We start from the raw sequence: 12,786 nt of genomic DNA, 5'->3' as shown, positions 1-12,786 counted from the left end.
TGCAACTTGAGACCATTACTCCTCGTTCTGTCATCTGCTACCATTGAGAACAGACTAGAGCCATCCTCTTTGGAACCCCCTTTCAGGTAGTTGAAAGCAGCTATCAAATCCCCCCTCATTCTTCTCTTCTGCAGGCTAAACAATCCCAGCTCCCTCAGCTTCTCCTCATAAGTCATGTGTTCCAGACCCCTAATCATTTTTGTTGCCCTTCGCTGGACTCTCTCCAATTTATCCACATCCTTCTTGAAGTGTGGGGCCCAAAACTGGACACAGTACTCCAGATGAGGCCTCACCAATGTCGAATAGAGGGGAACGATCACGTCCCTCGATCTGCTGGCAATGCCCCTACTTATACATCCCAAAATGCCATTGGCCTTCTTGGCAACAAGGGCACACTGCTGACTCATATCCAGCTTCTCGTCCACTGTCACCCCTAGGTCCTTTTCCGCAGAACTGCTGCCTAGCCATTCGGTCCCTAGTCTGTAGCTGTGCATTGGGTTCTTCCGTCCTAAGTGCAGGACCCTGCACTTATCCTTATTGAACCTCATCAGATTTCTTTTGGCCCAATCCTCCAATTCGTCTAGGTCCTTCTGTATCCTATCCCTCCCCTCCAGCGTATCTACCACTCCTCCCAGTTTAGTATCATCCGCAAATTTGCTGAGAGTGCAATCCACACCATCCTCCAGATCATTTATGAAGATATTGAACAAAACCGGCCCCAGGACCGACCCTTGGGGCACTCCACTTGATACCGGCTGCCAACTAGACATGGAGCCATTGATAACTACCCGTTGAGCCCGACAATCTAGCCAGCTTTCTACCCACCTTATAGTGCATTCTTCCAGCCCATACTTCCTTAACTTGCTGACAAGAATACTGTGGGAGACCGTGTCAAAAGCTTTGCTCAAGTCAAGAAACAATACATCCACTGCTTTCCCTTCATCCACAGAACCAGTAATCTCATCATAAAAGGCGATTAGATTAGTCAGGCATGACCTTCCCTTGGTGAATCCATGCTGGCTGTTCTTGATCACTTTCCTCTCATGCAAGTGCTTCAGGATTGATTCTTTGAGGACCTGCTCCATGATTTTTCCAGGGACTAAGGTGAGGCTGACTGGCCTGTAGTTCCCAGGATCCTCCTTCTTCCCTTTTTTAAAGATTGGCACTACATTAGCCTTTTTCCAGTCATCCGGGACTTCCCCCGTTCGCCACGAGTTTTCAAAGATAATGGCCAATGGCTCTGCAATCACAGACGCCAATTCCTTCAGCACTCTCGGATGCAACTCGTCCGGCCCCATGGACTTGTGCACGTCCAGCTTTTCTAAATAGTCCCTAACCACCTTTATCTCCACAGAGGGCTGGCCATCTCTTCCCCATTTTGCGATGCCCAGCGCAGCAGTCTGGGAGCTGACCTTGTTAGTGAAAACAGAGGCAAAAAAAGCATTGGCAAAAAAAGCATTTCTCCTACTATTGCTTGTACTAAGTGATCACTTTTGAAGAGACCTTGTTAAGAGGATGGTGGTGACGGGGGGAGGGGTAAAGGAAGAAAGAAAATGTTTATGTGTTGGATAGGTTTACTAGGGATCCTCTAACATTCAAAATATTTCAGGCAAACACTACTCCTATTATTAGGTAAGGCAGGAATTCACAAATACATGAACCACTTCTCCATGGAGAGAATGTCAGACACTTTTTTTCATTCACAACTATGACCTAATAACATCCCTGTGGCAACCACATCAACTGCTTACATGAAAAATAATTCATGCATTTCTAACTTCTTTCAATGCAAAGAACCAGTGTCATGTGACAGGCCAGTTCCTGCAGATCACAAGAAAGTGATCCACAGAGGACAGTTTGGGAAACACTAAGGAAAGGAATAACATGTATGAAACAAGAAAGCAACATGTCAAGACACATGCAGAAGATTTTGCTGGAGAAAAATTAGTGACCCCACAAGACGTTTGCATCAAAACCTATTTGCTGGACATCACGTGGGGGCATTCTATAAGAGAGCTTTAAACCAGAAGCATCCAGAGATTTTTTTAAATACATTACACATTCACATGCCAAAGCATGACAACACAGAAGAGTGGCTTGTCTGAATCTATACCGGAAAAGAAGTTCAAGGGGTGTTCGAGACATCCATGCGTAACAAAAAAAGGCTCAAATTGGAGAACTCAAAGTGGATCAATAGAAAAAAAAATCCCAGTGACATACATAAAAAGAAATGAAAGTTTGTGTAGTAAGATAAGGGAACAGCATACAAATGCATTTAAACCTCTCACAGCACAACCAGAGAAGGGCTGTTGGTAACACACACATCACTTTGCTGTACCCCTAATTCTGGTAAATAAAAAGAAGTGTTGAAAGTATTTTTCTGGATGGAATGCCACTGAATAAGCCGTGATACATAATGTTCATGTAATATGCTGTATTTTGTGGTTTAAAAATTTACCACAGTTAGTCCTTGTAACACTGAGTCACAGTGATTTATGACAGGTTTCAGAGTAGCAGCCGTGTTAGTCTGTATTCGCAAAAAGAAAAGGAGTACTTGTGGCACCTTAGAGACTAACCAATTTCTTTGAGCATGAGCTTTCGTGAGCTACAGCTCACTTCATCGGATGCATGCCGTGGAAACTGCAGCAGACTTTATTTATACACAGAGAATATGAAAAAATACCTCCTCCCACCCCACTGTCCTGCTGGTAATAGCTGATCTAAAGTGATCATCAGGTGGGCCATTTCCAGCACAAATCCAGGTTTTCTCACCCTCCACCCCCCCCCACAAATTCAATCACCAGCAGGAGAGTGAATTTGTGTGGGGGGGTGGAGGGTGAGAAAACCTGGATTTGTGCTGGAAATGGCCCACCTGATGATCACTTTAGATCAGCTATTACCAGCAGGACAGTGGGGTGGGAGGAGGTATTTTTTCATATTCTCTGTGTATAAATAAAGTCTGCTGCAGTTTCCACGGCATGCATCCGATGAAGTGAGCTGTAGCTCACGAAAGCTCATGCTCAAATAAATTGGTTAGTCTCTAAGGTGCCACAAGTACTCCTTTTCTTCTTACAGTGATTTATGGCTTTCCCACCTCTTGGCTAGATTTCTGCAGTGTCCGATATTTGGGGCTGACCATTAAGGTCACCTGGAAGTTACATACGATATATCATGCTGTGGCCCATCTGCCAAGCAGGAAAGGCTAATAGCACAGCAACACTTCATGCTTTGCACTGGTTTGCTTATTCAATTCCACATCTGAAAAACAATATAATGACAAGGATCTTTTATCATTAGTATTGCAGTAGTGCTCAGGAGCCACAGTCACAGACCAGGACTCCACTGGGTAGGCACTGTGAAAACACAACAGTAAAGCTGTCCCAAAGAACTTATACCGTATTCTTCAGTGTTCTAAATGGACAGGGCCTAGCTATCTCAGTGGCCACCCATGTCCTTTAGCTCTAAAGCTATATTTACAGGAGCATTTTGACTGACAAAGCCCACGGAAGATTTTTAAGCGGTTGGGCAGAGAGTTCTTTGTAGGGGAGCCTGTGGCTGTGGAACCTGATTCTTTTCAAGTTCAACTGAGGGAGAATTTTGCCACCTTTAGAGCATGTTGCAAGACACAGCTTAATGCAGACATTTTTCTAATGGATGAGTGGAGCCCCCACCCTGTAACTCTACATGCATCCGACGAAGTGAGCTGTAGCTCACGAAAGCTCATGCTCAAATAAATTGGTTAGTCTCTAAGGTGCCACAAGTACTCCTTTTCTACTTTGACAGTGACAATCCCAGTACAAGGCTATGGTAGAGGAGGATAAGGTGGAGATCAAAACTCTGATACAGGGCATTCTTTGTTCTTGAAAAAGCAAAGAAAACACTTGAGTCTACATGTCAGTATGGATGATTTAAAAATTAATACCTTTCACAGCCACTGGAGGATTTCATGACATTTAGCAACTAGGAATTTTGTCAACAGTAAATTATACTCAACCGGACAGACTGCCTGTTCATCAGGAAACAACATTCTTTCCCTAGCAGTTAGTGGGTATACCAGAATGATTTTTTCCTTAACAGGGTTTCTTTACTAAGGGTATGTCTACACCAGAATTTTTACCATGAGTTAATCTACTGCCAATTTAACCATGGACACCAGAACAAACATTCTGGAGTTTCTGTACTAGCTTTTACAAATATATTAGCTACCTTGAGTTAACTGGCAATCAGTTAACTGGATGTAAAAAAAAACTCTAGTGTAGACAAGCCACGAGGTATCACAAGAATTACATATCCTATTTGCCAACCTTTACTAAATCTTCACTTATTAAAAGCAAACTTCATTTTATTTATTTTTTCAGTAGCAATCATTAGCTGAAAATATTTTCTAAATGTAAATGTTTTAATATATTCCACTAATTTCAAATAGCTCCCACATTACATCATCCCTATTCAAGCAGCCTTTCTGCTGCAACTTAAGAGGAAGAAAGAGCCTTGATTTGGACATTTTTATTTTATGCCTGGTCTACACTTAAAAGGTAATAATGATAAAGCTATTTGTTAAGGATATGGGCCTTTTTTGGTTGTTTGGTTTTAAAACATTCCTATTTCAGTATAAGCCCTAGACACGCCCTACAAGTTTTGCCACCAAAACCCAAATCACTCACCTAGACAACATATCTATCCATCCCAACCCCTGTGTTGATGCAGCTTATACAGCAGAACCTCAGAATTATGAGCACCAGAATTACAAACTGAACAGTCAACCACACACCTCATTTGGAACCAGAAGTACGCAATCAGGCAGCATCAGAGATGACAAAAAAGCAAATACAGTACAGTACTGTGTTAAACGTAAACTACTAAAAAAAAAAGGGAAAGCAGCATTTTTCTTCTGCATAGTAAAGTTTCAAAGTTGTATTAAGTCAATGTTCAGTTGTAAACCTTTGAAAGAACCACCATAATGTTTTGTTTAGAGTTATAACAACCTCCATTCCCCAGGTGTTCGTAACTCAGACTGTACTGTACAGGCAAGAGAATCATTTTTGTCATTCAGGGAGGTGGCTTAACTATAATAGCAAAACAATTCTTTTGTTGGTAAACACTGTCTCCACAAATGGACACTGCCGGTATAGCTATCCCAGGTAAGCCTTTGAAGTGTAGACTAACCCCTATTGTGTACATAGTTATATCGATATAACTGTGCTTATACCACTATAACTTGGCCAGGTTTCAGAGTAGCAGCCATGTTAGTCTGTATTCGCAAAAAGAAAAGGAGTACTTGTGGCACCTTAGAGACTAACCAATTTATTTGAGCATAACCTTTCGTGAGCTACAGCTCACTTCATCGGATGCATCCTGTTAGGATATAGATATTCAGGCCTGTCTGTAAAGGCCTATACTCTAAGCCCTGGTCTACACTAGGACTTTAGGTCGAATTTAGCAGCGTTAAATCGATTTAAACCTGCACCCGTCCACACAATGAAGCCCTTTATTTCGACTTAAAGGGCTCTTAAAATCGATTTCCTTACTCCACCCCTGACAAGTGGATTAGCGCTTAAATCGACGTTGCCAGCTCGAATTTGGGGTATTGTGGACACAATTCGATGGTATTGGCCTCCGGGAGCTATCCCAGAGTGCTCCATTATGACCGCTCTGGACAGCACTCTCAACTCAGATGCACTGGCCAGGTAGACAGGAAAAGAACTGCGAACTTTTGAATCTCATTTCCTGTTTGGCCAGCGTGGCAAGCTGCAGGTGACCATGCAGAGCTCATCAGCACAGGTGACCATGATGGAGTCCCAGAATCGCAAAAGAGCTCCAGCATGGACCGAACGGGAGGTACGGGATCTGATCGCTGTTTGGGGAGAGGAATCCGTGCTATCAGAACTCCGTTCCAGTTTTCGAAATGCCAAAACCTTTCTGAAAATCTCCCAGGGCATGAAGGACAGAGGCCATAACAGGGACCCGAAGCAGTGCCGCGTGAAACTGAAGGAGCTGAGGCAAGCCTACCAGAAAACCAGAGAGGCGAACAGCCGCTCTGGGTCAGAGCCCCAAACATGCCGCTTCTATGATGAGCTGCATGCCATTTTAGGGGGTTCAGCCACCACTACCCCAGCCGTGTTGTTTGACTCCTTCAATGGAGATGGAGGCGATACGGAAGTAGGTTTTGGGGACGAAGAAGATGATGATGAGGAGGTTGTAGATAGCTCACAGCAAGCAAGCGGTGAAACCGGTTTTCCCGACAGCCAGGAACTGTTTCTCACCCTAGACCTGGAGCCAGTACCCCCCGAACCCACCCAAGGCTGCCTCCTGGACTCAGCAGGCGGAGAAGGGACCTCTGGTGAGTGTACCTTTTAAAATGCTATACATGGTTTAAAAGCAAGCATGTGAAAGGATTACTTTGCCCTGGCATTTGCGGTTCTGCCTTTGCAAAAGGTTTCTGGGGAGGGCAGCCTTATTTCGTCCTTCATGGTAGGACACTTTACCACTCCAGGCCAGTAACACGTACTCGGGAATCACTGTAGAACAAAGCATTGCAGTGTATGTTTGCTGGCATTCAACCAAAATCCGTTCACGCGGTGGGAGGAGGCAAAATGCGACCTTGTAACGAAAGCACATGTGCTATGTATGTAATGTTAACAGCAAGGTTTACCCTGAAAGAGTGTAGCCACTGTTTTATAAAATGTGTCTTTTTAAATACCGCTGTCCCTTTTTTTTTCTCCACCAGCTGCATGTGTTTCAATGATCACAGGATCTTCTCCTTCCCAGAGGCTAGTGAAGCTTAGAAAGAAAAAAAAACGCACTCGCAATGAAATGTTCTCCGAGCTCATGCTGTCCTCCCACACTGACAGAGCACAGACGAATGCGTGGAGGCAAATAATGTCAGAGTGCAGGAAAGCACAAAATGACTGGGAGGAGAGGTGGAGGGCTGAAGAGAGTAAGTGGCGGGCTGAAGAGAGTAAGTGGCGGGCTGAAGAGAGTAAGTGGCGGGCTGAAGAGAGTAAGTGGCGGGCTGAAGACAGGGCTGAAGCTCAAATGTGGCAGCAGAGTGATGAGAGGAGGGAGGATTCAATGCTGAGGCTGCTGCAGGACCAAACCAGTATGCTCCAGTGTATGGTTGAGCTGCAGCAAAGGCAGCTGGAGCACAGACTGCCACTGCAGCCCCTCTGTAACCAACCGCCCTCCTCCCCAAGTTCCATAGCCTCCACACCCAGACGCCCAAGAACGCGGTGGGGGGGCCTCCGGCCAACCAGCCACTCCACCAGAGAGGATTGCCCCAAAAAAAGAAGGCTGTCATTCAATAAATTTTAAAGTTGTAAACTTTTAAAGTGCTGTGCTTAAAGTGCTGTGTGGCATTTTCCTTCCCTCCTCCACCACCCCTCCTGGGATACCTTGGTAGTCATCCCCCTATTTGTGTGATAAATGAATAACGAATGCATGACTGTGAAGCAGCAATCACTTTATTGGCTCTGCAAGCAATGATTAAAGGGGGGAGGGGAGGGTGGTTAGCTTACAGGGAAGTAGAGTGAACCAAGGGGCGGGGGGGTTCATCAAGGAGAAACAAACAGAACTTTCACACCGTAGCCTGGCCAGTCATGAAACTGGTTTTCAAAGCTTCTCTGATGCGTACCGCGCCCTCCTGTGCTCTTCTAACCGCCCTGGTGTCTGGCTGCGCGTAACCAGCAGCCAGGCGATTTGCCTCAACCTCCCACCCCGCCATAAACGTCTCCCCCTTACTCTCACAGATATTGTGGAGCACACAGCAAGCAGTAATAACAGGGGAATATTGGTTTCGCTGAGGTCTAAGCGAGTCAGTAAACTGCGCCAGCGCGCCTTTAAACGTCCAAATGCACATTCTACCACCATTCTGCACTTGCTCAGCCTGTAGTTGAACAGCTCCTGACCACTGTCCAGGCTGCCTGTGTATGGCTTCATGAGCCATGGCATTAAGGGGTAGGCTGGGTCCCCAAGGATACATATAGGCATTTCAACATCCCCAACAGTTATTTTCTGGTCTGGGAATAAAGTCCCTTCCTGCAGCTTTTGAAACAGACCAGAGTTCCTGAAGATGCGAGCATCATGCACCTTTCCCGGCCATCCCACGTTGATGTTGGTGAAACGTCCCTTGTGATCCACCAGAGCTTGCAGCACTATCGAAAAGTACCCCTTGCGGTTTATGTACTCGGCGGCTTGGTGCTCCGGTGCCAATATAGGGATATGGGTTCCGTCTATAGCCCCACCACAGTTAGGGAATCCCATTGCAGCAAAGCCATCCACTATGACCTGCACATTTCCCAGGGTCACTACCATTGATATCAGCAGATCTTTGATTGCGTGGGCTACTTGCATCACAGCAGCCCCCACAGTAGATTTGCCCACTCCAAATTGATTCCCAACTGACCGGTAGCTGTCTGGTGTTGCAAGCTTCCATAGGGCTATCGCCACTCGCTTCTCAACTGTGAGGGCTGCTCTCATCTTGGTATTCATGCGCTTCAGGGCAGGGGAAAGCAAGTCACAAAGTTCCATGAAAGTGCCCTTACGCATGCGAAAGTTTCGCAGCCACTGGGAATCGTCCCAGACCTGCAACACTATGCGGTCCCACCAGTCTGTGCTTGTTTCCCGAGCCCAGAATCGGCGTTCCACAGCATGAACCTGCCCCATTAGCACCATGATGCATGCATTGTCAGGGCCCATGCTTTCAGAGAAATCTGTGTCCATGTCCTGATCACTCACGGGACTGCGCTGACATCGCCTCCTCGCCCGGTATCGCGTTGCCATGTTCTGGTGCTGCATATACTGCTGAATAATGCGTGTGGTGGTTAATGTGCTCCTAATTGCCAAAGTGAGCTGAGCGGGCTCCATGCTTGCAGTGGTATGGCGTCTGCACAGGTAACTCAGGAAAAAAGGCGCGAAATGATTGTCTGCCCTTGCTTTCACGGGGGGGGGGGGAGGGAGGGAACGGGGGGCTGACGATATGTACCCAGAACCACCCACGACAATGTTTTAGCCCCATCAGGCATTGGGATCTCAACCCAGAACTCCAATGGGCAGCGGAGACTGCGGGAACTGTGGGATAGCTACCCACAGTGCAACGCTCCGGAAGTCGACGCTTGCCTCGGTACTGTGGAAGCGCTCCGCCGAGTTAATGCACTTAGAGCATTTTCTGTGGGGACACACACACTCGAATATATAAAACCGATTTCTAAAAAACCGACTTCTATAAATTCGACTTAATTTCGTAGTGTAGACATACCCTAAGAATTTAGGTGTACTCTTATCACTTGGCTAGTGATAGAGGTATAAAAGAAAGAATCAAAATCACTGTCTGCTGGTGTAAGGGCCTTCTCTTACTGTGACAGTCTGAGGCCCTGTTCTTAGGCTAAGGCCTTTGGCTAAGCAGCAGAGGCAGCCATAAGCTGGGAAGCAAACAATCACATCCTCACATTCCAAACTAGTCACACTGAAATAAGGTGCTATTCGGCTGTTAGGAATACAATCCTGTCCTGATAGTTCCTATCACCTCCAGAGAAAGGGAAGTGCCTAGAAAATGTAAAAGGAAACTTAGTTTGATAGCATCCTGTCTGGCAAGAACTCACTTATCAATAGCTGGGATGTGAAATCCTCATTTCTGTATTGTCTTGTCATTATAGTTCCCACTTTGCTGTTGTTTGTCTGTATAATCTCTGTCTGGTTCTGTGATTGTTCCTGTCTGCTGTATAATTAATTTTGCTGGGTGTAAACTAATTAAGGTGGTGGGATATAATTGGTTACATAATCATGTTACAATATGTTAGGATTGGTTAGTTAAATTTCAGGAAAATGATTGGTTAAGGTATAGCTAAGCAGAACTCAAGTTTTACTATGTAATCTGTAGTCAATGAGGAAGTGACTGGGTGTGGGTGGGCATGGGGGTAAGGGAGATGGGAACAGGGAATGTGGGTAAGAAAATTGGAATCATGTTTTGCTAAAGGGGGAAATGGGAACAGGGAATGGGAGTAAGGAAGTTGGAATCATGTTTGGCTAAGGGTAGGAATGGGAACAGGGACACAGGTGTAAGGCTCTGTGGTGTCAGAGCTGGGAAGGAGGATACTAAGGAAGGAAACTGGAATCATGCTTGCTGGAAGTTCACCCCAATAAACATCGAATTGTTTGCACCTTTGGACTTCGGGTATTGTTGCTCTCTGTTCATGCGAGAAGGACCAGGGAAGTAAGTGGGTGAAGGAATAAGCCCCCTAACACATCCGATGAAGTGATCTGTAGCTCACGAAAGCTTATGCTCAAATAAATTGGTTAAGGTGCTACTAGTACTCCTTTTCACTATAACTTTGCAAGTTCCAGAAACTGATATAAGCTACACTGGTGTAACTGCATAAAAATTAGGAGGGTTTTACTGATTCAGTTATTCTGGTATAATTATACCTTCAAAACCCTCCCAGTATGGGCAAGCCCTTAGCTTTGAATTTAGTGCTCATGCAAGGCACACCAATTGACAGCCCTAGAAGGTTCTCTGTTTATCCACAGAATAGGTACAACTAAAGTAATAGAACTGCAAACTTCCCTAGTAACACTTCCTCAGCCGTGTGCTTACAAAGTGTTATCAGCTCATGATTTTATTGAGAGTCTAACAATATTTGTTGTTTTTCTGAAAGCTGCAGTTCCTAGAATCATGGCGTTGCGTGGAAAAAAAAAATCACACTTTTAGAAAATTTAGAAGTTTCTAGTCTTCTCAAAAAGAAAAGGAGTACTTGTGGCACCTTAGAGACTAACCAATTTATTTGAGCATGAGCTTTCGTGAGCTACAGCTCACTTCATCGGAAGAATACTGTGGAAACTGCAGAAGACATTATATACACAGAGACCATGAAACAATACCTCCTCCCACCCCACTCTCCTGCTGGTAATAGCTTATCTAAAGTGATCATCAAGTTGGGCCATTTCCAGCACAAATCCAGGTTTTCTCACCCTCCGCCCCCCCCCACACAAACTCACTCTCCTGCTGGTTGGGAGGAGGTATTGTTTCATGGTCTCTGTGTATATAATGTCTTGTTCAGTTTCCACAGTATGCATCCGATGAAGTGAGCTGTAGCTCACGAAAGCTCATGCTCAAATAAATTGGTTAGTCTCTAAGGTGCCACAAGTACTCCTTTTCTTTTTGCGAATACAGACTAACACGGCTGTTACTCTGAAACTAGTCTTCTCAGTTGTTAATAATAAATTTGCTCAACTTTTTATATATATATATATATATATATATATATATATAGTGTTCTTTTGATCTCTGATCATGATTTTTTGGACCTCACTCATGATTCTTGAACCCTTGGGGTTCGCTATGCTAATTATGCCCTGACCTGGAAAAATAACCCACTTCATGGGGGGATGAGAGTAGTTCTATTTCCATAGACTGTATACACAAAGGTGTAAATTGTCATGGTGGTTTCTGTAAGATGAACATCTGTCCACTGGGAACTGAGCTGACACTTCCAACACCATCCAGTGGTAACTTTTGGTCACTGTGAATAGACCCAGGCCAGATTTGAACTGGCCACTTACTACAAGCAGCTCTCTAGCTCCCCTAAACCATCTAGTCTCCTCTGTATGGACACGTCTAATTAAAATGAAATTAAGAATGTTTATACTAGAGCAAACAAAACGGAGAAGTATAATTATCCATAATTATCCTGTTTTATTTTTACTTTCACTGTTTAAGAGTATTTGTTTTTGCATATATTTCAGCAAGATAATCAAAACATTTCGTGCTCTCTCTCTCTCTCTCACACACACAAATTCCTCCTCTGAAGGAGACCCTGTATGCCCCAAACACACCAAGTTGAAACAAAGCGTAGATCCAAAGGGATGGTTGAGACATGTTCTCACTTTAAAAACAATATGAAAAGACGGCAATTAAAGCTGAACAAGTACTTCTGCTTCTTCAATATGGAGAGTCTGACACATTTAAGCCAGACACACGTTTCCCCTAAGAAAGCACCCACCCTGTCAGATCCCCAGATCCTAGTGGTAGATGGTGAGAGCAAAGGGTAGACTGTCGGCTGACAAGTGCCTGCGATATATTTTAGCTCCATTTTATTTCTTAATTATTTTATGTCTAACACTGACAGACACCGAGAGACTCCCAGCGGCCGTGGGCGAGGTTGCGAAGGGTCTCTACTAGCTTCTCCCTCCCTCCTCGCAGCAGCAAGAGAGGCAGCCTTGTTCCCCCCGCCCCTCCCCAGGTACAACAGCACCTGCCCCAGGAGACACCTAGGGCAAGAGGGGAGCCCCCGCAATCGACACAGACCCACCGCCTCCTCTCCTCGCCCCACTCCCTTTGCCCCTCCCACACACACCGCCCCAATTCCCCGAAACCGCCTCCAGCGCCCGCAGCCCTGCGCCTTCTCCAACGGCTCCCCGCCCCCAGCCCCCTAAACCGCCTCCAGCGCCCGCAGCCCTGCGCCTTCTCCAACGGCTCCCCGCCCCCAGCCCCCTAACCGCCTCCAGCGCCCGCAGCCCTGCGCCTTCTCCAACGGCTCCCCGCCCCCAGCCCCCTAAACCGCCTCCAGCGCCCGCAGCCCTGCGCCTTCTCCAACGGCTCCCCACTCCCTCTTCCGCAGGCCCCTCAGTCACCCCACACGCCCGCTCCGGCGGGAAACCCGACCGACCTCTCACCTGCACTTTCCGGCGCCCGGCCGCGTTCTGTCGGTGATGCGCCGCCATCTTGCATGTTGACACTCTCACGTCATTTCCGAAGAGGTCGACCCGGCCCGGAAATCCCGCCCCCTGGCCGCG

General features: G+C 46.0%; 1 protein-coding gene across 1 annotated transcript in view; it reads right to left on the bottom strand.

Annotated features, from left to right (window-relative positions):
• WDR48 (WD repeat domain 48) overlaps nt 1-12,747 on the bottom strand; it is a 57,947-nt gene extending 45,200 nt beyond the window's left edge. The window contains exon 1 of the mRNA XM_048837513.2: nt 12,667-12,747. Within this exon, the coding sequence (XP_048693470.1) occupies nt 12,667-12,714 (48 nt within the window). The 5' untranslated portion in view covers nt 12,715-12,747. The remainder of the gene's footprint in view (nt 1-12,666) is intronic.
• Nucleotides 12,748-12,786: the final 39 nt, after the last annotated feature.

Source organism: Caretta caretta, chromosome 2 (assembly GCF_965140235.1).
Source record: "Caretta caretta isolate rCarCar2 chromosome 2, rCarCar1.hap1, whole genome shotgun sequence".
NCBI classification, from domain to species: domain Eukaryota; kingdom Metazoa; phylum Chordata; order Testudines; family Cheloniidae; genus Caretta; species Caretta caretta.
This window is presented reverse-complemented; position numbering and strand designations above follow the sequence as displayed.